The sequence below is a fragment of the Choloepus didactylus genome, chromosome 4 (genome assembly GCF_015220235.1).
Source record: "Choloepus didactylus isolate mChoDid1 chromosome 4, mChoDid1.pri, whole genome shotgun sequence".
NCBI classification, from domain to species: Eukaryota; Metazoa; Chordata; class Mammalia; order Pilosa; family Megalonychidae; genus Choloepus; species Choloepus didactylus.
In genome coordinates this window covers 6,715,437-6,738,450 of record NC_051310.1, presented here as the reverse complement: position 1 = coordinate 6,738,450, position 23,014 = coordinate 6,715,437, and the positions used below count along the sequence as shown (strand labels likewise).

The 23,014-nt window shown below is 65.1% G+C and overlaps 1 protein-coding gene across 3 annotated transcripts in view; it reads right to left on the bottom strand.

Annotated features, from left to right (window-relative positions):
• BEGAIN (brain enriched guanylate kinase associated) overlaps positions 1–23,014 on the bottom strand; it is a 43,260-nt gene that overhangs the window by 5,669 nt on the left and 14,577 nt on the right. For 2 of the 3 annotated variants that reach the window (XM_037831862.1, XM_037831863.1), the window contains exons 2-5: positions 22,004–22,032; positions 1,516–1,677; positions 1,057–1,123; positions 178–285 (exon numbers count right to left, since the gene is read on the bottom strand). In XM_037831862.1, coding sequence (XP_037687790.1) covers positions 178–285; positions 1,057–1,123; positions 1,516–1,677; positions 22,004–22,032 — 366 coding nt within the window. Of the gene's footprint in view, positions 1–177; positions 286–1,056; positions 1,124–1,515; positions 1,678–22,003; positions 22,033–22,503; positions 22,594–23,014 lie in introns of those variants that run through there. The other variant, XM_037831864.1, reaches the window with a different exon arrangement.

Sequence of the window (23,014 nt, the reverse complement as noted above, 5' to 3'; positions counted from 1 at the left end):
GGGCAGCAGGCCTGTGTTCCCTGACCCGGGCCCCGTTTCCTTCCAGTGCCGGGTCCGTGTGGGTGCCCTCAGCAGGGGGTCACCAGGCGAGGCAGCCCAGGTCCTTCCTGACCGCCTGGTCCAGACACCCGTCCCCTGCGCCAGCGCCATGGGGGGGCCCGGCGTGTGTCCACTCACGTTGTCCTCCGACAGCTTGTCGATGGTCACCTTGGCCTCCAGCAGGTGGCTGTTGAGGGCGACGATCTCGTGGCTGAGGGCGCGCTTCTCCTCCTCATAGTGCTGGCCCTGGGGGGCCGGGGGAGGTGGTCAGCGTGCAAGGGGCCTCCTGGCGGTGGGCATTCGGGGCGTCTGTCTGTTACCCCGGGGTGGGTGGCCCTGGGGCCTCAGAAAGGTGGTTGCAGTCCCCGGGGGGCAGGGGGAGGGGGAGGCTAGCCCAGGCGAGGGCCGCGGCTGTCCTCAGCCTCCTGTGCCCTCTTGTGCAGCCCAAGGGTGAGGGGTGCAGGGGTAGCCAGGCTGACGCGGGTTCAAATCCTGGCACCACCATGGACAAGCCAGGCCACCTGGGGCCCATCCCTTCGTCCCTGAGCCTCAGGGTCTCGTCTGGAAACTGGGGACAATAATGTCCTCCCCACCGGAGCCTGGGGTGACGTGCCAGCCCATGAGCTGCGGGTGTGACTGTTACCAACACCGACAGCTGGGGGTCTCACAGGCACCCAGCACCCCACTCCTGCCCAAGCCTTCCTGACTGTCCCGCCCAGCACGGACCCCGGGCACTCCAGCAGGAACCAGGCTGGGGCCTTCGTCTCTCCCCGATCCCACGACCTCCTTATCCAACTGACACGGCTCCGGCTTCCGGCCCAACCTCCCATTCCACCGAGAAGAGAAGGCACGACTGGCCCAGCTTGGGGTGTTCAGGGTGGCAAGACCTCGGGGTCCAGCTCCTGGAGGGGCAAGGGGGGAGCCCCAAGTCCAGGTGGGGTGGTGCCATGCAGGCCTGGCCGGCTGGGGGACAGGGCCAGCTGGGGGCGCGGCTGGGACGTGGGTGGTGGCGCTCACCATGCGGTACAGCTTGTCCTCCAGCTCCTGGTTGATTCTCTGCAGGGCCATGTAGTTGCTCTGGATCCTGGAGCCAGACGGGAGGGGGTCACTGCTGTGGAGACCCTCCTGGACCCCCCACGAGCACACAGGCTACTGGGCGGAGCAGGGCTTGATGCAGGTCTCCGGGGCCACCCCACCTGGCCTGCCAAGCCCAGGGATCCCAGGGACAGACGGTGGGACCCCGGTGGACAAGCCCAGGTGTGGCAAAGTCCCACCTCGTTCCCACTGCCGCCGTCCCAGTAATCATGGCAGAAGGAAAGGGGCGGGAGGGGTGCAGCGGGGAGACCCTGGCCCGGGTGTAGGCTGACGCAGGCTCAAATCCTGCCTCCAAAAGGAGCTCGCCCTCCCCAGCCTCGGGGTCCCCGCCTGCGCCTGGGGGGCGGGGGGCTGATCCCTCACCAGGCCCCGCCCCCGCACCTGCGCAGCTTCTCGGTGACCTTCTCCAGCTCCTCCTGCGCGCGCCGCAGCTCGATCTCCAGGTAGTGGCGCGTCGAGTCGAACTCGGTCTCCAGCTTCTCGAGCTTGTGCGTGGTGTAGGACAGCCGCTTGCGCAGCTCGCCCTTCTGCTCCTGCAGGGCGCTGCAACGACAAGCAGCGGCAGCCCGGGCCGCGGCACTGAGCGTGGGGAAACTGAGGCCCGTGCCAGCCCGCTGGCCGGGGCGCCCCGTGGACTGTGGAACACACGCGAGTGTAAAATATGCACACACACGCAGCCTCCCTCCAGGCGGCCCCGGGACCTATGGACCCTTCCCCCTCTTGTGGGTCAAGGGCTCTGACCCGGGGCCGGTCCAGCCCAGGGTCCCCCTGCGGCCACCACCGCAGACGGAATGGCGGGGACCCCAGAAACCTGAGGCCGGCTGTGTCTGGGGCAGTTTAAGGACTCTGATGCGAGGAGCACCTGCCAGCTTCTGCTGACCTCAGCAGGCACTTTGCAATTTGTAGGGAACCTTAGCAGGCACTTTACAGTTTGTAGGGACCCTCGCTTTCCTCCTCCCACAGCTCTAGGTGGGCTGCTGGGGCTGATGGGCAGCACCATGAGACCAGGCCTCCCTCTTCCGAAGGGGCTGTGTGGCCCCCGCAGGCGGTGCCGCCTCTCTGGGCCAGGAGATGGCCAGCTGTGGCGTCCCGACAGCCAGCAGTGTGCCCTGCACTGGCCCCCGAGATTGCATGCAGCAGTGAAACTCGGCCAAACCCCGCCGCTCAAGTGCCACTTCCTCCAGGAAGCCTTCCAGAACCCCAGATGGGGCTCCAAGGTTCCCAGCATCTATTTTTTTTCCCCACAGACTGGTGACTGCTCAAGGGTGGAACCCTAGGATCCTGCACCCCCACACTCAGGGAAAACCAGCCCAGCTGAACCCCAGCGCCAAGGGAGGCACGGGATAAACCGCCCTCCGGAGGCACCACTACAATTGGCCCCAGGACACAGGCTGTGAGCTCCAGAAGGGCAGGGCCTCCCTGTCGGGCACTGTGACCCAGCACCCAAGCCCACAGGAACCCGGGAAACAGGTGCTGACCCCAGGTGTGTTCCTGCTTATTGGTTGAGACTTTAAAGGCTTTGTTCTCTGCCCAAGAGTGCCCCCCAAGACCCAGCCCCAGGCCTCATGCACGGCACTGGTGGGTCTGTGTGTTGACATCCATTGAGCTCACAGGATGCGCCCACACCGTTACCCTTTTTCATCCGCTCTCCAGTCTCATGCAGATGTGATTACCACCCCCTATTTACAGATGGGGAAACCGAGGCTCAGAGAGGTGAACTATCTCCCACAGTCCAACAGCTAAGTCAGTGGCTGTGCTCCAGGCCCCTCCTGAAACCCACTTGCTATCAGCTGGTGACTTGCTGGCAGGGAAGGGGGCAGGATGAAGATAGGAAGAGGCCCTGACCATCCCAGGGGTTCTCAGCCCCAGCCGCCCATCAAGATCACCTGGGGAGCTTTAGACCCTGCCCTTGCCACCCTCAGACCACCTGAGCCCTTCTGGGTGGGGCCGGGCATCTGGGAGTTCAGGAGGCTCCCAGGAAGTTCCGAAGCCCGGGAGAGTGAGACCAGTGGCCCCTGGACAGGCAGAAGGGGCAGGGGCTGCTGGGGAAAGGACCCACCCTTAACGGAGGGCATCAGGGACAAGTGGAGCTGCTCAGTGCTCTGGGCGTGGGGGCAGAGGGCCAGGGGTCACCGCATCCCTGCCCGGGCTGCCAGGCTGGAACTTGGCCCAGAGCTGCCCACTTCACCCCCATCACTCCCTGCCCTGCAGTGGCCGTGAAGCCCAGGGTGGCACAGACAGAGCCGCTGGTGAACTCCAGCCTGGCAGGAGGGAGTGGTGGGTGGCTCTGGCCATGCACCCTGGGCTGCCTGCTGCCCACCGAGCCTCAGCTTCCCCTGGGGAAATGGGGACTCACCTCCCATTTGCCAACTGGGGAGGGTGAAACCCCAGGTGAGCGGGTGAAGCTTGGCCCGCAGCCGGGGTGCTGCCGGCACCTGTAGACCTCACAGCCCATCAGGGCAAAGGGCCTCCCCAAGGCCACCGTGGTCACGCCTGTGTGGGGTCAGTGGGTCCCAGGAAGAGGGAAGGAGACAGGGAAATGCATGGGTGTCCTGTGGGCACCAAGCCCTGGCTCTAGGAAAATTCTGCCGAGGTTGATGCCCAGGTCTGAGTGGGGGCCTGAGCCTGGGGTGCGGGGGCTGGGCTAGGCACTGTCCAGGGCCAGCCCCTGGGTGCCACCTCCTGGCAGGTTTGCTGTGGGGTGGACGGTGCTCGCCCAGATCGTGGGGCGGGGCAGGAGGGAAGCCCCTGGGTGTCCCGCTGGAGATCTGGGTGCAGAAGGGACCTGGGCCCGTGCCCGCGCTCTCGGTCTCCCTGGCCCTCAGCACAAGTGAGGGGCGTGGCGAGTGGCCAGGAGACCTCCTCTCATCACGGGGCGGGGGTCCTCGAATGTCACCCCCACCCCAGCATCCCCAGTCGCAGGCTCTGTGAATCCACCACACTCGTCACCATGCACGCGCCCAGCAAACCTCAATTACACATTCTTGGATTCCTGCCCAAGTTTATATTTCAAAAAAAATAAAAATAGACTTGTTCAGCTTTTGAGAACCTCGGAAGGGCAGGGCCCCCCGCACCCAAGAATCAGTCCCCAAAGAGGATGTAGAGTAACAAGCTCAAAGAGGGAAGCCCAGAGGCAACGCGCCACTCGGCTCCCACGCAGGCCTGCTGAGAAGGCTCTCCCTGTTGTTTTGCCCCGCCTTAGGGCCTGCCGCCTCCTCCAGGCAGCCCTCCTTGACCGCCCACCTCCGGCAGCTACAGCTACAGATCCCCAACTTCCTTCAGCCCCCGGCTGCTTCAGAGCCTCAGTCCTCTCTCCCCCATGAGGTGGTGAGCAGTGGGGGCTCTCCCAGCTTGTCCAGAGCACCCCACTGCAGGCACAGGGATCCCACTCCTTTCCTCTGTGTGCCACAGGCTGCTGGCCCCGGGTGGATCCATGGATCTGTGGGCAATGCCCTTAGAACTCTAGGCAGGCCCAACACCCTGGGGGACCCCCGGAAGGACATGCTACCCCTTGGGGGCTGGAGTAGATGAGCTGGAGGCCCTGGCGGTGGATAAGCTGGGCCGACGGGGGCCACCAGATGCTGCCTCAGTCACACCTCCACCTGCTGGCGTCAGGGGGCCTCGGTCACAGGGCTGCACCCCACAAGTGTCCACCCCACATCACTCCAGCCCTGGCCCCTCGTCCAGCCTCCCACCCTCATGCAGCCTCCGAGATCTGCACCCCATCCTGGGCTTCTGTCTCCGCGGGGCACCCCCAGTCCCACCTGGGCCTCTTGGAGCCAGCACACCCCCCACCGTGGCCACCGCGCCCCCCCAACACAGTGCAGGACCGTCCCCACCCAGACCGGCCCACCCTGACACCGCCCAGGTCCTTCTGCCCCTCCTGTCACCCAGCGATGCCGCCCACCAGCCTCTGCTCGCCTCTTCTTTGCCCTCCATGCCCATGCTGGGATCCGTTCCGGACCTCACGTAGCAAAGCAGACATGGCCGGGCACCCCAGGAACGTCCCTCAGCTCCTGGGCAAGGCGGGTGCAGGGACAGCGGGCTGGGAGCCGGGCTGGGGCAGGGCCCCGGCGGGAGAGGCCCTGCAGCTCCCGGCTCTCACCTCCTCTCCACTCTCCCACCCCACACCCACGCAGCCCCGGCCCACTGGGGCCTCAGTTTCCCCTGGTCCCCAACGCCTTCTGGACACGGTGAGCAGCCCCCTCCCTCCTGTACTGCCCCTGTCCCCTGGAGCCTCCCCACGGGGACCCCCACAGGCCCCTCACACCATCAGTCAACCAGGCCCCAGAGGCCCTCCCCACCTCGGTGACAGGCGCAGCCCCTCGTCCCTCGTCCTGGGGGTCCGGCTTCTCAGAAGCTCTGGACTCATCCCCTCCTCTGCCCCCTCCCAGGGCACGGACCCCAGCTCTGCCTGGCCCCAGCCTCAGTTTCCACATCTGTGAAGCAAGAGCACACATCCCTGCATGTGGGGAGGGGCTGGCCGCTGTAGTCCTCGTACTGAGCTCCATGTTAGAACCCTCTGGAAAAGCAGAAGGGAGCCCGAGGCAGGTGCTGTGCACGGTGGGGTCCCGGGCTGCCGGGGACCATTGGTGTGGCGGTGAGGGGGTCTCGGCGGCCTCTGCTCCTCCCTGGGACGAGGGTGAGGGTGAGGAGGGCCACGTCTGGAGGCAGCCCCTTCACAGGTGGGCAGCGGGGACGGGCAGCACGAGGCTTTCCGGAACCCGCCGCCCTCCCTCCCGGGCCGGCTCCCCCAAGCCACAAGCCCCCGCCCAGCTCTGCAGACTGGGGGGGTCCTGCTCCTGCCACCAGTGCCCCTCACTCATCCGTATCCTCGGCGAGTTATGCCAGGATGGGAACCTGACCTTACGGGCGGCTGGGGTGGGGTGGGTGCCGGCTCCTCCCAACCACGGGAAGCCCCCCCCCCCCCCCGCGCTCTCCCACCTCACTGGCCCTTCCTCGGGCAGGAGCTGGCGAGGCAGGGGGCGTGGGGAGGTGAGGGCCTGGTCCCCAAGAAGGGACAGCCCCACAGGAGTGGCACTGAGGCCCCCTGAGCCCCGGAGAGACCCTTCCCCACTCCGGGCCTTGGCCTCCCGTCCGTCACAGGGGAGAGGGATGCAGATAAGGGACAGACGTCTGGGGACAGACGCAGACACCAGGGAGCTGGGGACACAAGAGGTATGAGGGTAAGGACCTGGCCAGCTGGCCCTGCAGGACACGTGGCTGCCCAAGGCAGGAGGGGACCCAGGGGCCGCACAGCCTGTGGGCAAAGAGGACGGAACCCTTCAGATTGGGCAGGGTGGGGATAGGGGCCACGCCAGGCCCACCGGTGGGCACAGCCACAGCCCCACCCTGGAAAAACGCCTCGTATCGCCAAGGGACTGGAGAAGGGGGCTCTGAGCTCGTCCTCCCCAGAGGGCAGGTTGCCTGGCCCCTCAGGGCCTCTCTGGTGTCTTGTCCCCCAGCAACAGGCCTGCACCCACTACTGCAGCCTCAGGGGGAACCAGGGGGGCAGCCCCCTCCCCCCACCTGCTCTGACTCTGTCAGGTGCACCTTCTGGACTGGGTTCCCGATGGGCCACTGCTCCCGGAGAGCCAGAGAGCTGGAGGCAAAGAGGGTGGGGGGACAGGGTGCCCCCATCCCCACCCCCACCCCCTAATGTGTACGGAGAGTGGGGGGCCTGGGGGACGTCAGGGGTCCAGTGTCCCCCAGGACGCCCTCAGCCAGCCCTGCTAGGTCCTGCCTGGGCTGTGGGGACGAGCAGGTGGACACGGGCTGGGGGCGGCGCAGGCGGCGAGGAGGGAGCCCCCGGGACCCCCGGGCAGGCCTGCAGAGGTGCAAGGTGGTGGGGTCCTGACAGCCAAGGACAGGGGAGGCTACGTCCCCAAGGGCACTGAGGCCACCCCCAGGAATCGGGCAACGTAAAGACACAGGCGAGTGTCATATTCAGAGGAGAGAGTTGTGTGACCCCACGTATAAAATCACCGCATACAGGCACCCCCACAAAATAGTGGGGCGGGGGGAAGGAAAATGGACCCCATCAGGCCTGGGTGCTGGGATTCTGGGCAATTAGAATTTTTCTTGTACTTCTTCCAGCTCTGTTACACGTTCTACAATGAGATGAAGAATCAGGAAAAAACCCACTGAAGTTCAAGTTTCGGCAGCAGCAGAGCTCCTGGCCACGAGCCTCCGCTGGACGGCTGAGGGGACAGCAGCGGCAGGCTGAGTGTCCACTGCTTCTGTGAGCCTGTTCCCTGTCCACAAAATGAGGGTCCCCCTGCCCCCCGCTTCCTGAGCAGATCTGCAGAGACACTGTGGGGGTGGGGGTGGTGGCTCAGCTTCCAGTTGGACTGGACTTTGGAATTCGGGTGCAGGGTCTCCCCTCGGTGGGTGACCCCAATGCTTGCAGCAGCTACACCTGCCTGGTCTGCCCTGGGTGTCCCGGGCCCCAGCATTTCCCACGGGGACCCACGCCCCGGCCCTGGCCAGAGAGCCCCCACCCCCACAGATGCCCTCCACAGGGGCCGTGGGTCAACTCAGGGTGGGCAAGTTTTCAGAGGAGTGAGGGAGAACAGAGTAGAAGAAAAGCTGGGACCTAGGGGAAACTGAGGCCTGGGAAGGGGAGGGTCTTCCTGGAGGCAGGGGCAGGGGGCATGGCTGGGGTGAGGCCCAGCCTCTGATTTTACCGGGGGCATCACTGAGTCAGGTACATGCGCAGACACAAACCCTCATCCCTGCCTGCGGCGTGGGGAGGCCCCTCCTCAAGATGAGAAGATCGAGGCTCAGAGAGGTTAAGCAGCTCCCCGGAGCTCACACAGCAAGTCGGGGTGAGGGTAACAGGAGAGCCCAGGCCTCCTAGTGAGAGAAGAGCAGGGAGGGAGGGTGGGGGTTGCCATGCCCGGGTGGGCACTGGGCTGCAGGAGGCCGCCCCTGTCCCTGGGCCTGCCACAGTGCTGTCAGAGGACAGCAGCCGTGAGCCCGGCCAGCCGGCGGAGAGTTACCCGCCTCCCATTCAGCTCGCTGGCCAAGCTGCCAGTGGGGCGGGGGCCAGGGCCGGAGGGCCGCTCTGGGGAGCCGGCAGAGGACGGCGAGTTCAGGATGGGAGCAGACTGCACCGCACCCCGGGCTGGCGCAGGGAGTGGGGGCGGGGGCTGGCCAAGCCAGGCTGGGGGGCTGTAGTGGGGATGCGGTCTCTAGGGGAGAAGGGGACACTCCACATGCCCCAGGCCCTGACCACAGCTGCCCACACGCTGCAGCTTCTGCAACCTCAGTCGGCGAGACCCTCGTCTCAGCCCGAGGGGGGTCTCCACCTTCACCCCCTGCTCACAGACGCGGAGATGGAGGCTCGGGGGTCAGCGGGAGGCGGTGGGGCCGGTGCCCTCAGCCAGGTGCCTGAAGCATGGAACTGGGGAGCAGGCCACCTCCTCCAGGAAGCCTTTCTCGATTCCTCCTTGCTGAAGGTTCTTTCTTTCCTCTCCAGGGACCCTCCGGAAGCCCCTTGCCCGCACCCCCTCACAGTTTTCCACGGCTTGTGCTGCGCAGCTTTCCATTTGGGAGTCAGACCCATCCCTGCTCACAGCTCTCCTGCTGCCCCCCATCCCCCCAACACACACACCCAGAAGCCAGAAGAGCTTAGCAACAGAAGGGGGACCCTCCCTGGCTCCCCACTGCCCTTCTGTCCAAGTCTGAGCTTCAGCCCGGCCCACGGGGCCCCTGAGGCCCCAGCCTGCTATGGAAGCTCCAAACGGGGAACTTCCCTCGGGCAGAGTGAGCCTCCCCCCGCAAGGGCCAGGGCTGTCCCCATCAGGCCGACACCATCTCGGGCATCCTGTCCCCCTCCTCCATCGCCGAGGCCACCTGGGGCTCCAGCCCTGGCTGCTGGGTGCTCCCTGCACCGCTCGATGCCATGTGGGACATGGGGCAGCAAGGACCTGTCAAATCAGGGGGTCCTCTGGGTGTCGGGAGGGAAATCTTCCTTGCTGCGGGGTGTGCTGGGGACCTGGGCACCTGGGGCTAAGAGCCCAGAGTAGGGGACAAGGTTACCGGGGGCAGGGGTGGCCCCTGGCAGGGGGCAGACCCCATCCTCCCAGAACTGGGAGTTGTGGCAGCAACAGGTGCCGTTGGGGGGCCTTGGGGGGCACCTGCTCCAGGCCTGGCCAGGGGTGTCACTGCCCACTGACCCACGGTCAGTCAAGGGCCTTCCTGGGGACCCTGTGGGGGCAGTGGCAGGTCCCCACGGGCAGTGACACCAGTTGCCGGACTCCTCCCAGGCTGCAGGCACCTCCCAGCTTGGTGACTTCGTCCCACGTCCCCTCAGCCTGGAGCCCACTCGCTGCTCTCTCCTGCTCCAGTTAGCTCCTCCCCACCCTCCCTGAGCCCTCTTACGCCTGCTGGCTGCAGGGGCAGGGATCCACTGCTGCCCCCCCGCTTCACTGGGGTCTATCTGAGTCACCGTCCTGCTGGCCAGGTCTCCCGCTCCCACTCTGGTCCCCACACCCCAGTGTCCCCCCGCAGCCAGCTGGGCCCAGCAGCCCAGACTAAACCCCCAACTCTTCCACTGAGCCCTGGCCCTACTGGGCCCTCCCACTGCCCAGTCCTACCTGTGTGGACACCACACCACCCTCCTGCCTCCCGATGGGGCGCAGGTCACCTGCTGGGACAGTCCCTCCTGGCCATTTCTGGCCCGGCTCCTCCTCCTTTGCCCCCTCAGAGTATCTATCCTGTCCCCGCCTCAGAAAGCCACTGACCCGGGCTCCGTCCCATGCCTGAGAAGGTGGCTCCCGCTCACCTGGTTACCTGCCCGCCCTGAAAAGACGGGGCGGAAACATCCTCCGCAGCCGGTGCGGCCTCCAGGCTTGCCAGCCCCCTCCCCAGGACAGCGGGCCTGGGGGTCTCCCCAAAGGCGGCTTTGTGTCACCTGGTGCTTCCCGGGGAAGGTGCCGGCAACAATCCCTGCGGGAACTCGGGTCCCTGGGACACTCGCGGGTCCCTCCCGTGCTCCCCGCGCTTGGCCGCTGCCACGCACTTGCCCGTCCCAGTGACCGTGGCCTACTTACGCTGTCCTCCAGGGTGCCCGTCAGGGGCCCCCCCGGCACCCTTCCCAAGAGGCAGAGGGGGGGAAGTGGTCCGCCAACATCCCCGGGCCCTCCTGGGTGCCCACCCTGCCCAGGCGCCACACCTCTAAATCCTTGCAACCCCCATTTTACAGATGAGGAAACTGAGGCTCCAGAGTCAAGGGACAGGACCCGGCTGGGGTTCAACTCGGGGCCAGCTGTCCCTTCCCTTTGTGGAGACGCCGCACCTTAATGCACCTGGCAGTGCTTTATATTCCCAATTAAAACGATCCCCCGACCCCCAGCATGGTAATTATAGCTCGGAACTTGGGGGCACCCATCAGGTCAGAGGTCAGAGGCCAGAGACCAACAGGGCAGGGTGACCGAGGAAGAGACGGAGGCTCCCAGAGGTCCTGTGACCTGTACAAGGTCAAGGGGAGGCTGGGCAGGGCCCAGAGCCAGCCCGGGGGCCCCCGGAACCCAAGGGGACTGAGGCTCCGCTTCACGACGCAGGGTTCCGCAGCTCTCCCGCCGCCCCGCACTCTCCGCCAAGCACCGTGGGCTCCAATGGCATGGCCACACGCTGGGTCCAGGGCCCGCCACCTCCGCTCCTGCTCGGTCCTGGTGCTTTTCCTGTGCATACAGAGCCAGGAGCCCTGGCCAGCACCGCTCTGGGGCTCAGGGGCTCCCATCCAGCCCCCCGAAACCTCTTGGCTGAGCTCGGCACCAATGACACTGCCAACAGCACCGCACAGAAATGGGGACTCTGGACGCCACTGCCACGGCTGCCAGGCTCTTCTGGGATATGTTTGTGCCACAGCTTCTGCGGGGAGGGTGTGTTGCATGTGTGCACGTGCAGGTGTGTGTGCATGTACCTGTGTGTGCAGGCCTGTGGGTGCGTGCATCTGCTTGCGCATACAATGAGTATGTGTGCATGCGTGTGTGCCCAGCACCACCCTGATGGGGTGTACGGACGCCTCAAACTTGATGCCTGCCCCGGTCCTGCTCTCTCCTGGTCCCACCAAGCAAGCGGCACCCACAGGACCCAGCCCACCCCCACCCCCACCCCCCAGCTCTGGGGTCTGGACGGCCGCTCAGCCACTCCGCCCTCCCAGCGACAGAAGGTGCTGCAGGAGGCGTCTGCATCTCGCCTCATCCTATCAGGCGCTGCAGCCCTGATCCCGCTGCCCCCTCTCTGCCCAGGCAGAGCCATGTGCTGGGACCTGGTGGCACTGTGTCCTGGTGAGCCCTTGGTGGGTGAGCAGCTCCAGGGGATGCCCAGGACAAAGCAGGGCAGCTGGGCAGGTGGACGGGGCAGCAGCAGAGTCACCACAGGACCTTTGCACTTGCTGCCCCTCCTGCTTAATTCTATTTGCCTCCTCCAGGCAGCCCTCCTGGGCCTCCCACTGGCTTAGGAGCCCTCCCCAGCCTGGAACCTACACCGCAGGGGGCTCTCCTTGGGCTCGGGGGCCATGTCTGCATTTCCTCCTTGGGGTCCCGGCACCTGGTGCAGGGCATGTAGCGGGGCCTGATGTCCATGAGCTGGGGGTGCCCATGGCCTCTGGGGCCACCCCAGGCTCAGGGAGGGGGGCCAGGCCCAAGCTCCAGCAGCCCTTTCCCAAGAGGCCTGTCAGACAGAGTGGAGGAGCCTGGGGACTCTGGACCCAGAGAGGGGCTCCGGGGGTCCAAGGAGGGTGGGTGGGGACAGAGACACCTGGGATGGTGGGCTACTGTCCCTGGCTCCCCTCCATGCCCACCCTGCAGGTCACGACCCATGGCTGTGCACCCCAGCCCCCACCAAAGAAACAGGGCCCCGAGTCGCCACACGCCTTGAAGCATCACCCAGAGTCAGGACCAGCCAAACCCAGGGCCCCTGGTCCCTGGCTTCTGCCGATCACAAGCGCCTAGAGAAGGGAGGTAAACAGAGGACACAGCGGCCTCTGGGGCCCAAGGCTGGCAGGGGTGGTTGTTGGGGGCCAGGGGCATGGGCCCAGCACAGCCTGACAGGGGAAGTGCACAGCCCATTGCCTACACTTGGGGGTTGAAGGGGTGGCCACATGGGCAGGGGGTTCTAGACCCCCCAGCCCAGCTCCAGACCCCCGCCAATGCCCCTTGTGCCAGCACCAATGATGGCCCCCCCCCACCGTGGTGATCCCACTTCCGACACCCCACTCCCTCCCCACCCCTCCTCTCTGTCCAGCTTGTGCCCTCCGATGCCCCTCTGGTTCTCACAGCCCCTCGCCCACCCCGTCTTCCCTGGTGGACGAGCACTGCCCCCCCGACCCGTCTCTCTTTCGCTCTTACCGAAGGGACAGACCCCAGCCTTGGCACCCGCGCAGATGGCAGGAAAGCCCGCGACTGGGCAGCCAGGCCCCTGCACCAGGCCCACCAACAGCCCTCGAGCGCTCCCTGGAATCCTGCTGCACATCCCAACCCGGCTCCCCCTCTCGCCCGGAAAATGACTTCACACCTTCTCCGCTCCCCTCCCAACACCTCCTCCCCCAGCCGCGCTGCAGCCATGACCCGGCTTCCTCTTCCCATCAGGAGAGAACCCCCACAGACGCCGCGGCCGTGCTCGCCCACCTCGCAGCGTCTGCCCGACACCGGGGCCTCCGCCCGCTACTACAGACGACTCGCGGCCCAGCTCCGGCACGGGCCCCTCTCCCCACCTATCGGGCTCTCCCTCTCCCGGATCCTTCTCTCGGGTGGTGGTTTCTCCCCCGTCCTCTGCTCCTGGAAGAGGGGACCTTCCTCGGTGCCTCGGCTCCCCTCGCCCGCCAGGCCCTCGTCCCTCCAGGCCACTGACCCGGCCAGCACCCCGGCCTCCTAACCCTGGCGTGTCCCGGGGCTCTGGACAACAGTGCGTGAACCCGGCAGTCAAACTTTTAATACAGATTTAACATTGCATGGGACACGATGACACTAGAAAACTGTCCACTGTCTACCGGAAATTCAGATTTAACGGGGCATCCTCTACTTCATCTGACAATCCTAGTAGGGAGGCAGGAAGGCACCCTCGCGGGAGAGGGGTCACCTGCGGAACCTGGACCGGTGGCCTGTGTGCAGGAGCCTCGGCCTGGGCTGAGCCTGAGGTGGTTGGTGGACGGGCCCAGGTGCAGCAGGGCAGGGGGCCCCGGCCAGGGCTCCGAGGTGAGGCGGCAGAAGGCCCTGGGTGCCATCCTAAAGGCCTGAGCCCCTTCCCGAGGGTGTGTGGGGCCGACCTCAGACGGCCTTGGAGCAGGGCTGGCTGGCGGGTGAGCCAGGAGCAGGGAGCCTGGAAGCTTCTGCAGGAGGGGCCCGGTGAGGGGCCCTAAAAGCCACTCCTCCCACCCAACCCACCCCCTGAGCCCCTCAGGCACCCCAGCCCGGCCCTCTCTTTCCCCACATCCAGCCCAGCACCGCTGAACATCTCCTTTCCTCTCATCTCCCTTCCAGACCGGGGTGCCCTTTGGTCCCTACAGCCCAGCCCTCCCCACCTGCCCAGAGCTCCCCACGGGGCGCCCACATGAACCTCCCTGTGCCTGCTCCCCCACTCCCACCCCAGTGGAAGCCCAGCTGAGGGGGGCTGCCCTCCAGCGTGCCGCTGCTAGGGTTCATTCCTGGCCACCAAGGGGCCCACGCTGGCTTTGCTGATTTGACCACCCCGCCAGCGGTCGCCGCTGCAAACAGGCCTGTGCAGACGTTATTAACTGGATCGGCAGGAGGGTCCGCTTTCCGGAATTCTGGGGAACGGGAGGCTGACTGGGCTGTGGGATGCTGGCTGGTACCATGGCCCGCCAGGGCTGGACCAGGTGGGCACCTGAAGCAGCCCAGGTGTCCCCTCCATCCTGCAAATGCGGAAACTGAGGCTTGGAGAAGGGAAGGGACCTGACCCAGGCCATGAGGCTTGGAAGGTAGAAGAAGCACAGACTCATAAAACAGCTACTATCTGTCAGGCCTAGTCATAGTAACTGCAGCCTGAGGGGCTCCCAGGGTGCCTGGACCTCAGTTACCCCATCCACATAACCAGGGGCTGGTTCAGAGGGTCTCTAAGCCCCCCTCTAGCCATGTCTGGGGTCCTCCTGCCCCCGCACCAGCTCCATCAGGGGTGACAAGTCCACGTGGCATCCCCATGCCCCAAGGTGAGGCAGTCATTCACACCTTAGTGAGAATTAATCCACTGGGGAATGGGGGCAGAAGCCCTGCCCAGGTTCCTGTGGTCCCGGGGACAAGGAACACCCTGGGTGCTGGCATCCCCAGAGCTCTCTAGTTTAGGGACAACTCCCAGACTCTGGCCCCCAGTCTCCCACATCCCCCAACTCCTCATTCACAGGGAGACCCCCAGCCTCACCTCCCACTAGCCCCTCAACACTGCCCTCCTGTTGCCCACAGCACCCCCCACCTGCCTCCCTCCTCTCTCTGGCCCCACTTGGCAAAGCCCTGCCCCGAGCAGCCCAGTAGCTCCTCGCTGGGGACCCCCTGACCCCCAACACGGGGGCTGGGACCTGCCAGGGTCCAACCTCAGCAGCCCTGGGAGGTGGGCGGCCATGTCAAACATCACTGCTGGCCCTCCTCCCTCCTGCCAGACACCAGGACACAGAGCATCCCGCCATCGCCACCGCTGGCAGCCAGGAGGGGCACAGAAGTGGGGGGCTGAGGAGCCCACAAATACCCTGCAGGTCCCCACACCTGCTCCATCCCCCCTGCCCCGGTCTCAGGCACCAGTGACTGCACCCTCAGATGCTCGGGGCACCCCTGAGGCCCCGCAACCCAGCTGCTCTGCACCCGCCCTCCCAGGGCCTCGGGGGCCCATCCGAGAATAGGGCCAGGGGCAATGAAGTGAGAAGACACGAGAAAGGCTGGGCACAAGCCGGCCACTGGGGACGCCCAGAGATCTCAGGGCCTCCCCTCTCCAGCCCCCCAGGGAGCACCTGATAGCCATCCCCCTCCCCATGCCCGGTCCCCATGGAACATTTCAGGTTGACTTTCTGCCCGTGGTGGATGGGGACGAGCAGGGAGAGCCCGATGCGGGCCTGGCAGGGAATGCTGAGAAGGGCACAGGGCACAGCCTCGCTCTAAGACCCTCGGTCTCACCCCGGGATGGTGCAGATGGGCTGGGGAGCTGGGCCCGCCCCGACTCTGAAATCCTCTCAGTCCTGCTGCAAGCTGGGGCTGCTGGGCACCTGCCCAGCCCCAGCCCCTGGGTCCATCACCCCCATTAGGATGATGTCAGCAGCCAGACGGACAGAGAAATGGGGCCTAGGCAGAGAAAGTCCACCAGAGAAGGCAGGGCAGGGAACAGCGAGCGCCAACACCATATGGTATTAGCACGTGCCAAGCTCCATGTTAACACAGTGGCTCCTCAAATCAGCCTACTACGGTAAGTGCTATTACTATCCCCATTTTACAGATGTGGAGACCGAGAACCAGAGAGGCTCAGAAACTTGCCCAAGGCCACACAGCCAGTAAATGGCAGATCTGGGATTCAATCCCAGACAAGTCCACCTTCTTCACCACATACTCCATCAGGGAGGCTTTCCAGAGTACTGGAGACTCAGGGTCAGGAGACTTTGAAGGGCAGAGGGAGAGAAGAGAGAATCTTCCATGCGCAGGGGCCCTTTATAATGCCCTGACCTTCAAAGGAAAAAACAGGCGAGGGAGTCATTCACACTTAAGTGAGAATTAATCCATCAGACCCTCTCCACTAGAATCAGGGCCCAGGACCCGCTTACTCTTCTGGACATCTGTAGCACAGGGCCAGGCCAGTGTGTGCCAGGCGTTTTCTAAATTAAAGGCGACACCCAGCCCTGTGGGAAAGATAGCAGCCCATGTACCCCAAACCTACTCCTCCTGACAACCATCCCCACCTGTGGTGATGGCAATGCCATCCCTGCAATTCTCTCACACCCCACATCTAACCGTTGCACACCGGGTTCGCTTGACTCTAACACATCCCGAAGGCAACCACCTCGCCCACCTCTACGGCTACCTCCTGGTGCAGGCCACCCCCACCTCTAGCCTGGGCCCCTGTGCCAGCCTCTGCCCTAGTCTCCCAGCTTTGCCCTCACCCCACGGTCTCGTCTCAGTACAGCAGCTGGCACCATCCTATGGCATACAAACCCGACCGTGCCAATGTCCGGCTCACACGACCCCTGCCGCGGCCCCAACTCACCCCGACGACAAGCCACGGCCCCTTCACTGGGCCCCAGGCACCACCTGCCCCCCACCACTACCCACCCCCCATCCCAGCCTCGTCTCCCCACTCTGGCCTGGGGTTGCCGCCAGCTCACGCACCTCCTGTTCCCTCTGCCCGGAACTCCCTTCCCCCAAATAGCGGCATGGCGGGCTCCCCCACCTGTGCAGGCCTTCACCCCAGCAGCACCTGCTCGGGGGGGGGGGTCTCCCCTTCCAGGCCGTCTAAAACCACAACCCTCCCCACCCCTCAGGGCCTCCTTCCTTGTTTTGTTTTGTTTTCCCCATAGCACGTGTCACTGGGATATTTATTTGAAGTGCCCTGGGCCCCCTAACCAGAGGACTTTTGTCCATATTGGTCACTGCTGTGCCCCAGGGCCTACACCAGTCGCTGACCAACAGCAGGTGACAAGACATGTTTGTTGAATACACAATTCAGGAACAGGTTAAGTCAACAGTGCCCACCCGGAGTGCCAAGGCTGTAGCATTGGAGGGTAGAGAAGGATTCCCGGAGGGGGCAGGGGGGCAGGGCACAAGGGCTTGGGGAAGGGGGCTGCGGGGTGATGCAGCCTGGTGGGAAGCAGCTGCCCCCAGGGCCAAAGGCGGCGTCACGGGACTGGGCAACACCGTCCCCCAGGCCCTCCCTCCCTTGCGTTCAAAAGTATTTATTGAGCACCTACCAGGCGCCAGTTCTAGGCACTGGGGAGCAGCAGTGGGCTGCCCTTTTAGGGGGAGACAGCTAATAAACACCCTAAATAAATAAGTCAAATCAGGGGTCAGGTGGGGATCAGGGCGATGGGAAAATCAAAGCAAGGTGAGGAGAAGGGTGGTGGGGAGAGTGGGTTGTAATTTCAAGTGGGGAGGCCAGGAAAGGCCTCCTGGGGTGACATTTGAGAAGGATGTGGAAGGAGGGGAGGCAGGGAGCACTGAGATGATGGGGAGGAGCTTCCAGGCAGCGAGCACAGCACAAGCAAAGGCCCTGAGGCTGGAGCACAACTGGGACGTCCGAGAAACGAGGAGGAACTGGGTGGCTGGAGTGGAGCCAGCAAGCAGAGGGTTGTGGGAGAGGAGGTCAGTTGCCATTTCACACTTGTGAGACCACCCTATAGCCATCCCCCTCCCTAGGACGTCAGCCTGACCTTTTTCACGGGGACAGCATCTGGCTCTCCTCGTATCTGTCACATGAGTGAACTGAGGAGCGTGGGCCTGAACAACTGGGAGTCCTCGTGCAAACAGAAAAGGAGCCTGACCTCAAACCCTGCACAGAAATCAATTTCAAGTGCATCAAAGGTCAGTAGCTTCAAGACATCAGAAAGATTCTTCAATGAGACACGCGAAGCTTTCACCTAAAAGCGAAAGCTTGGAACATTCAACGAAATGAAATTGAAATGAAATCTAAGAACTTCAGTTCATGCACCACGAAGAGTGAGCGGCTAGCGTCTGACTGACGAAGAGCCCGGATCCAGAGCATATAAAGAACACCCACCAATCAATAAGAAGAGCGGCAACCCGAGAGAACGACGGGCAGCCTCCGCCAAGGAGCAAATCCCAAAGGTCAGTCACCCAGGGAGGGCAGTAAGCTCCTGGGCACACGCCCACAAACGCAGCCAAGAAAGTCACCGAGACCACTGGCAAGCAGCAGTGCCATGTGTCCCCGTGGTGGTTCTCACAAACATGGCATTTTGGTGAAAAACACCCGCGCAAAAAGCACAGCTTGAATGGGTCCTTCACTGGGAGCTTCTAGACCAAGCGAAAGAAAACTGTCGATTTAGGTGGCAAAACCATAAACAGAACAAGGAACCGCTCATCAGAAAATTGAGGGTCCTGGTGACCTCTGGGGAGTGGGAGGGGGCTCGGAGGAAGGGTCTTGGGGGGTCCCTGGGGGGGAGGGGCTGGCAGCTTTCAACTTCCTGCCCTGGGTGGTGGTCCCAGGTGTTCGTTCTGAAATTAACTGCTAAACCCTACAGGTATTGATTAATTTTTTTGAGTTAACTAATCAAGTTGGAAGAACTAAAGGGTAGGCCCATCACCGGAACGGCTCTGGGTTTCCCGAGTAACTGCTACCCCCCCCCCCAGGGAACCCCACAGCCCGATCTGACCACAAGGCCCAAATAGAGGAAGGGGTTCGCCATGCAGACGACGAAGTGGCTGTGTCAGGAACCGAGGCAGAAGGGACCCTGTGTCGTCGTGGGCGTTTCAGGCGCAATTGGGGGGTGGGGTAAAGAAAATGGGCTGCTTGGGCCTGCAGGGCCAGCGAGCAAGAACGGGCTTTGCAAACAGAGACTTCCGCGCCACCCCCGGGAGGGACCGCGGTGGGCGGCGGGGCGGTGGTCACCCTGACGTGGCTCTCCCAGGGCCACTGCCCACCCCCCCACATCATGGCGCTCCTCCGCAGCCCGGGCCCAAGAAGGTTTGGGGGTTCAGGGCTGCTGAGGAGGAGCCAAGAAGGGCCCAGGCTGGGGCACCAAGAGTGAGTAGGTAAAGGGGTCAAGATTGGGAGTGGAGGGCATGGACCTGGGGGCTCAGAGGGCCAGCCGGGGCCTGGTACCATCTACAAATGTTTACACCTGAGGACAGTTTTTTGAGCAGTCAGAGGTGGCAGAGCTGAGCGTGAGTGAGGCAAGGGTCAAGGGGTCAAGAACACACATCAGGTCAGAGCCAAGGTGACTAGGCCGTCATTTGGCATGGTTCTACTTTGGGCCACCCCTACTGTGCACAGCACCTGCCTGGAGCTGGGGCTGATGGGAAAAGAGGGGTCAGAAACAGGCTCTGCCCACATGGATGTCCACCTGGGGCGGGGACGAGGACGGGGAAGGTGACCCTGGCACTCCAGGTGGCAGGGAGAGCCGGCCCCTCCACCCCAACCCTCAGCTGCCCCCTGAGAACAAGCTGCCTCCTCCAGCCTCCAGCCCTTGGCGCCTCTTGGAAGCCTGCACCCCACCCCCCACCCCACCTCCTGGTAAACTCCTATTCATCCTTCAAGCCTTGGCCTAAGGGTCCCCGCTGCCAGGAAGCCCTCCTGGATACCCCAAGCTAGTATCCCCAACCTGGGATTCTGTCCACTGGGCCTGGAATGACCTATAAATGGCCCCCAGGGCCCCCAGCTCTGGAGGGCAGCCCTGGCTCTCACTTGTGTCTCGGCAGACGGCGCAGGGCTGGGCCCTTCGGGAGAGAAACTGCTTGGGGGCGAGGGGCAAGGGAGAGATGACAGCCACAGAGAAAAAGGGCCAGGGGAGGACAAACAGGAGTCTGTCAGGTGGACCAGCCGGCAGGGGAAGGGTGTCCCAGGCAGACGGACACCTGAGCAAAGGGAGACAGTGTGCAGGTGCCCGCCTGTTCCGGGCCTCGCACAGGACCGCAGTCTGGGGTGGGTGGCTGGGGGTGGGGGTCGGGCTGAGGGGCCCGGCAGGGACAGCCCGCGGCAGGCCTGAGGGACACAGTCCTTCTTCTCTGTCAGTCAAGAGGTGGGTGCAGCAAATGAGCTGCCCTCGGAGTGACCCAGAGCTGCACCCGGCCAGGGCCGCCTCTGAACCCCCGGGACCCCTTCACGAGGACCACAAATGCATTTCCTCTGGCCTGGGGAAACCTGGGCTTGTGGCGGCTGATGCCCAAAGGCAACTCTCCCCGGGCTCCAGGTGAAGTATTTGAGTCACAGTAAGTTGTCACCCTCCCGACAGCCCTGCCAAGGTGGGGGTGGCCAGGCCCCCTGTTTACAGATGAGGAAACTGAGGCCCAGAGAAGGTCAGGACTTTGGTCAGAGACTGGGCCATAATCTTCCCCAACTTCCCTGCATCCCTCCAGACCTACAGGTCCCGACCCCTGGCACTCAAGGCAGGACAGAAGCCCACTGGCTAGCTGGGAGATGATCTGGAGAGACCCTTGAGGCGGCTCTGGAAACATCAATGGTGGGAGGAGGGCAAGACCCAGCTCCAAGCATTCCGGAAGCTGAGCTGAGAGCTCTGGTCCCCATGGGACGCCCAAACCCACTAGCCCCAGAACTGTCTCAGCTAAAAGGCCACGTGGTCTCTGAGGGCCCAGGAGCCCAGGCCCTGGCACCAGCTCCAGGACTTGCCTGGGGGAGCTCTCAGCCCACCTGGCTGCTCACTGTCCACAGGATGGGTCCCCAGGGCCAGGCACCCACGGTGGGTGCCCTAGAGCCTGGGCTGGGCTCGGGGTAGGAGAGAAAGGAAAAGAGAACCATAGTGGGGGTCCCCAAGCTGGTTTTCAGGCCCCCCAACCCCCAGGAATGCTACCTTTTCCTCAAGTCCTGGCTGAACTAAACAGTAACCCCTTCCCCGCAGGGAGCTCTGCACAGGTCAGGGTGCAGGTGAAATGACAGCTGATGTGGGGTGCCAGGGAGGGCCGTGGTGGAGGGCCAGAGGCTTGGGTCCAGGCCTGAGTGCTTCTGGGTGACCACAGCCAGGGCTGCCCCTCCTGGGGCTCCACCACCCCCACCCAGACCTTGGCCATGACAAGGCACCCAGCTGAAGGGCATCAGAGTGGGCCTTAACTCCTATGACCTCGGAGATGGGACCCCCTCCTCCCAGCCCAGGGCAGGCTGGTCCTGACCCTGAGGGGCCCCCAGGAGAGGGTCAGACCCAGCCCAATGGCCCAGGAGACAGCCCTGCTCTGAGCATCCCTCCTGGGGCCTCTGTGTGAGCCCACCTGTCCCAGCGCCCCACCTGGGCCTACCCAGGTGACCCATGCACAGCAGCTGGGAAGGGCCAGTCCCCCCTACCGAGACCCAGGAACAAGCCTGGGCCCTGCTGGGCCTCTGCCCCTTGGGGATAGGGGTGATGCACCTGCTCCCCAATGTCCTGCAGCAGGGTGCCCACTGCAGCCTTGGGAGGGGAGGGGAGGGGGAGGGCTGGAGGGGCGAGGCCAGGAGACGCCCAGGCCGGGGAGATGCTGCCCGAAGGCCGGCAGCCAGAGCCCGGCCGCCAGAGCCCGGCCTGCTGCCCACACACCGCCTTGGCTCCGGCTCCGGAAGGAAAACACAGGAGGGGTGTTCCCAGAGTGGGGGTCACCGTGTGCAGGGCGAGCAGGGGGAAGTCGTGAACATTCCAATCAGCAGATCCCGGGCCTGCCCGGAAAGGCGCCCCGGGGGAGTCCACCCAGGATGAAAGTTTAGCCCCGGGAGGGAGGCCGCAGGGGACACTCCCCAGACGCTGCGCGGGATTCCCCCAACATGGCTCCAAGAGGCGACGGCCTCGGCCAGCGGCGAGGACTCCATCCCCCACCCCCGCCCCCACGAGGCGGAAACTTAAAAGCTCCGAAGCCGGCAACCGGGAGCCGGAGGGCAGGGGGCCAGCCCCGCGCGGGGCCGCGGGTGCGTCAAAGCAGGAGCCGAAGCCCCGAAGGTCCCGGGGACAATCGCGAGTCCGGACGGGCCGCCGAGGGCCGGTGGGGGCCGGCGTGCGGCTCGGGCTGGGGGCCGGCCCGGCCCTGGGCAACGTCGCCCCCGCCCCAGAGGCGGCGGCCGCGGGAGGACCCCCGCGCGGGGCTCCCCATTGTCTCGCCGCGCGCACGCACGCACCACACACACGCACGCCCGGCCCGTGGGCCCCCCTGCCGCGCCCGGGCAGACCCCCCCTCCCCGCCCTCCCCGGCGCCCCCACGCCGACCCCCGCGGACGCTCCACTCACCTGAGCTTCTCCATGTCTGCGGCAGAGGCCTGCGAGAAAGAAACGGGAGGGTCAGCAGGCAGGAGGCGTGCGCTCCGCGGCCGCGCGGGCGGAGCCGGGCAGGGCGGCGGGGCACCCCCGCGGCCCCAGCCACCTCCCCTGCCCGGCCGCGGCCCGGGGGATTCCGGGGGGCGCGCCGGGCCGCGGCCGAGTAACAGGTGAGCCCGCCCGGGCCGCCGCGCTCCCTGGTACCGAGTTACGCCCCCCGCGGGGACCAGGGGGCTGGCCTGGGGACGCGGGGTGGCCCGGCCCGCGGCGCGCCCGGCCTCGCCCAGAGGAGGGGAGACCCGGCCCGGTTAACCCTCCCGCGGCCGCGGCCCCGCCGCTGCCCCCGCCCCGCCCGTTAACCCTTGCAGCCCCGCTCCGCCTCCGGGAGGAAGCCCAGCCCCGAATGGCAGAGTCGGAGAAGGTTCGAACCGCGGAACTGGGGGCCCTGGCGGGATTGAGAGCCTGACACTCACACGATCCGGAGGGCGAGGGCATTTGGAAACCTCTAACTCCAGGGATCCTGGGCCCCGGATGCCACAGTCGGGGACCCCGCTGCCCTTAGGTTCTGGGGTTCCGGGCCTGGCTCGCTCCTCCCGGGCTCGGGGAATTAACCCCCAGCGCCGGGCGCGCCGGCGGGGCTTCCTGCCGGGCTTGCGCAGACCCGCCAAGCGCGCGGCTTGGAGACCCTCCCCGCGCAGCCCGGCAGCCCCTCGCGCGCCGGGCGGGGGCCCACCCGCCGCCGTTAACCCTTCGGGCGCCGCCGAGCGGCGGGGACCGCGAGCGGCCCGGCGGGACGGCACTTCCTGCGCGAGGCTGGGGGCGCGGGGCGAGCTCTCCACCGCCCGGGAGAGGCCGCTCCCGGGGGCTTTCCCCCCAGTCTTTCCGTGCGTAACTGTCATTAAAGGGGGATGGGGCACTGAGCCCAGGGACCACGCGACACACCTGGGAAGACTGATGACTGCCCATCCCGGCCCCTCGCGCCGG